The sequence below is a fragment of the Temnothorax longispinosus genome, chromosome 2 (genome assembly GCF_030848805.1).
Source record: "Temnothorax longispinosus isolate EJ_2023e chromosome 2, Tlon_JGU_v1, whole genome shotgun sequence".
Lineage (NCBI taxonomy): Eukaryota > Metazoa > Arthropoda > Insecta > Hymenoptera > Formicidae > Temnothorax > Temnothorax longispinosus.
The window spans coordinates 16,989,347-16,993,104 of record NC_092359.1 but is presented as its reverse complement, the minus strand read 5'-3'; the positions used below and the strand labels follow the sequence as shown (position 1 = coordinate 16,993,104).

The window sequence follows — 3,758 nt, the reverse complement described above, 5'->3', positions numbered from 1 at the left end:
TCTCCTCGTCGATGAGTTATAAAAAATGGTAAAAATCTTAAAAGCGCACGAATAACCGAGGAACATTTGTGCGTCTCAACGTAACCACCTGCAGGTAATCGAGAATTATTCTCTGTCATCAGGTGCAGGCGGTCGCGGCATTTGTTGGGCGGCCATCGATCAGTTTCCATAAGTCAATTTTAATGGTTTTCAGTTCTTCGTCAAATGCACGATAATCATTCTTCCGCCACGCTTCCGATGCTACATTTGTAGCATCTCGTATGTTACTTAGCCATTGCGAGACTTCCTGCGAGATTTCTTGTCGTTGTGCTGTTATTGTGCACGCTGGCTGTTGTCTCTGCGAGATTAATTTTGAATTAATTGATTAAATAATCCGTACCGGACGCCGGCTCAAGGCGGACAGGGCGTTCTACTTACCGCTGCCGCTGCTTGCTGCGAGCCTGGTTGGAGGCCTCTGGAGGTCTCTGACCCGGAGGCCCCCATGCCCAAAATTGAATTAATGGCTGAATTTATGGTCTGCCATTCTTTTGGCTACTTTCCTCTTCAACGTTATCCTCGATAAGACAGGCAGGCAGGAACGTGATACTGCGAGTATGTAAAAGTTTTAAGATGTTTATAAACATCGGTGCAAAACCTTGGAGAAACTTTCACATTCGCAGTATCACGCTATTAAAATGTGCCCTGTGCGGACGGCCAGGCAATAACGGAAGAAACGCTGAAGAGGAAACAACTTATGTTTTTCGTTATATATCAAAACGCACGCATACGTGCTGTCACCGTCTCTGCGACCTGTTTTATAATGGGTTTAGAGTGCGGGAAATTGTCCACCATTGCCTCCAGCGCAGCAATGGATGATTTAAACTCTCTGGTCGCCTCCCCTCTTGAGTGTGTCGTGAGGTCCAAAGGCTTATCCATGGCAATCCACTAGTTTCACCGTCCGCCGTCGAATCGGATGATTCCATAATGGTTTATGGATTGTTGATAATTTAATAGTATTTTTCAACATTTCGTTTTCGTAGGGAAGCAGTGTGGTCTAGTGACAAAGGTGACTCATAACTGCGAGGACTCGGGTTCGAGTCCATCTGACTACATTTGAAATATTTTTGTTTTTCAGAAGAAATACATTAACCTACTAGTTTTCTTTCAGAGGTACACTACATATTTTTCAAAAGATTTAGTATTAGTACGAATACTATAAAATTGCATAAGGAGCCTTAAAGAGAAGCGTTTCCTTACCTGTGTAACACGGTTGTCTTTTCGAGCGCTCTGCTATCTTGCCTTCTAATCTTTTTTCACGATGTCAAAAAATTCTTTTTTATCGGTTTTACTTTCTTCTACAATGTTTATGGGTAAATCTAAAAATGTTGAAACTTCTACATTGAATATTTTTTCCCAGAAGTGTCTTCTTTTAAGAATATTCGATGCATCTAATTTAATCTGAAGGACTTTTGATATAGGATATTAAAAAAGTTGGAAAATATGTAAAATAAAACTATAAATAAAATTTTCGCGCATTATTTATCGCGCTAATGTTGCTTCAGCCAAAGAAATCCAGTGGCAATAAGAGAACGATTGGTGTAATGCCTCAAACGCTTCAGTTCGTTTTTTTTTCTAAATGTCTGTATAATTTCCGAATATCTTCTACTGATGGAAAGTTAACTTTATGCCTTTTGTGAGCCGACTGTGTTTCTAAGTTAACAGTTGTATTAATACTTGTTCCGATGTCGACAATTAGTAGTTTTAAAAAATTTTTGAATTGTTTCTTCTTTTTTTCGTTTTCTCTTTTTATACATTCAGTAATAACTTTTTTGTTATCCGGAATTGTCAAGTTTTTCAATATTCTATATAGGGGAATTGTTTGTGCGTTCAGTCACCTCCGTTCAATTTTCCAACTATTTCATCTAAATAATCCAAAACTTTCCTAAATGTCTTTTGCGAGCCCACCAACTTTCCATCCTAATCGGAAACACCAATCATTTCTTTTAAATTAATTGTTTCCGATTTTGAATGGACGACCTTGTTCCTCCATTTGGTGACGCTCTGTAGCGCCTTGTCGACGTCTTCAATGTTGATTTTTCCGTCTTTTAACTTATTTACAAATTTTTCCCATTTTTGCATTTCGTTTGTCGTTAAAAGATAACTGTGTTTTCGGACTGCATTATTTAAACTTTCTATCGATGTACACGTTTTAACACTAAATTTTTTATTAAATATCTCTATTCGAATTAGGGTTCTAATAGAACTCGCCATCTCTCCGGTCATTATTAATGATGCATCTCCATCAGCTTCGCCGGGGACTCCTCCGCCAGAAACTTGCCGTTTCTCATCAGGCCGATGATGCCGGCTTGTCTGGACAATGGCAATTCATCGTTTAGATAATTTTTATAATCACTTTGAAAAAGTAGTCCGTAATACATAACTTGGATAATGATATGGGCGACAATTAAAATCGAGCAGCGAGCAACTTTTAAACAATCAGACGCTTCATAGATAAATCTTAATTGCATCAAGGCAGGATTCAAATTAATTTTTTTATTTTACGATTCTAATTAAAAGAAAATGAAATTGGTTGATTCAATTCATAGCGCTGTCTGTACAACTAATAAAACAAGGTTGGATTTAGTTGTAAAGTGAAAGTCATAAAGTGAAAGTGTCGAATGTTATAAAGTACTAATATCAGAAAATGTAATAAATGACGTTAGAATATAGGTATAACGATAAGAAATATAATAATTATGTGGCCGACTTGCCTAGTCTCCTCGATGTAGTGCGTAGTGATGATGATGGTCCTGGTGCCATTCTTGGTGATTTGCACCAGGTGATCCCAGATATTCTGACGGAGAATAGGATCCACTCCAACTGTCGGCTCGTCCAGAATCAAGAGTTCGGGCTCGGCTAAAATGGCAGCCGCGAAGGATACTCTCCTTTGCTGTCCACCTGATAGATTCTTAACGAAACGATTTTCAGGCGGTAGTTCTAAAAACTGTAATCAGAGAACATAGATATTACTGAGCCCTGCGATAATCTACAATAAAGATATTTACGATAAAACGAGACGAAAATTAGATACTTCGGACAAAGAGATCTTCTCTTTCTAGAATTTTATTAGTGAGAGAATTGAATGGTATATTAAATATGATGAAAAGCCCTCGCCTCGAAATCCCGACTTTCCGCGATTGCCGAAAACCTCTCACCTTAATCAGAAAAGTCAGCTTTTCATCCACCTGTTCTGTCGTCATACCGGCACACCAGCCGAAGTAGATGAACGTTTCCCGAATGGAGAACTCGCTGTAGAGCGCGATCTTCTGCGGCATGTAGCCGACCCGCGGCGGGGACCGGGCACACCGGACCCCTTGGAACCCGGTCGACCGCAATAAGTAGGCAGATACTCATGTATAATTAATTGATTATTAAATGATGATATGAAAATAAAATGTTCAGGAACACTAGTAATTAAAATCCCGGGAGGCGCAGTACAAGGTATCCTCGTACCTGATGATGTCCACACACCTATGCATTGTTTAAATACAAAAGCGAAAATTAATATAATAAAATATTTTTAATCACTTTTTAATCACCATTTTTCACAACAACCTGTACGGAAAGTTCGACTTTCCATGCTTGTAGAGAGGGTCGAAAGTGGCCATTTTCACGCCAGGGAGGAAAGTTGTTACTTTCGTCCCTGTTACAGGTACGAAAGTAATCAAGTTGTTACTTTCCTCCTGCCAAACAGGGACGAAAGTGGTCACTTTCTTCCC

The 3,758-nt window shown here is 39.1% G+C and overlaps 1 protein-coding gene across 1 annotated transcript; it reads right to left on the bottom strand.

The window, feature by feature from the left end:
* Positions 1-2,264: 2,264 nt before the first annotated feature.
* Positions 2,265-3,345, bottom strand: LOC139808145 (ABC transporter G family member 23-like). Its single transcript, XM_071769808.1, has 3 exons — positions 3,195-3,345; positions 2,751-2,983; positions 2,265-2,349 (listed from the first exon to the last, which is right to left on the bottom strand). Exons 1-3 carry the CDS (start codon positions 3,312-3,314, stop codon positions 2,265-2,267), a joined length of 438 nt encoding a protein of 145 aa, XP_071625909.1. The 5' UTR covers positions 3,315-3,345.
* Between the last annotated feature and the right edge of the window lie 413 nt (positions 3,346-3,758).

Excerpts from the sequence above, each read along its gene's own strand:
- LOC139808145 (XM_071769808.1), bottom strand. The coding sequence starts at position 3,314 with ATGCCGCAGAAGATCGCGCTCTACAGCGAGTTCTCCATTCGGGAAACG. Across the intron at positions 2,984-3,194 it reads AGCTGACTTTTCTGATTAAG|TTTTTAGAACTACCGCCTGA; the intron begins GTGAGAGGTTTT and ends CTCTGATTACAG. Across the intron at positions 2,350-2,750 it reads CACTACATCGAGGAGACTAG|ACAAGCCGGCATCATCGGCC; the intron begins GCAAGTCGGCCA and ends GCCATTGTCCAG.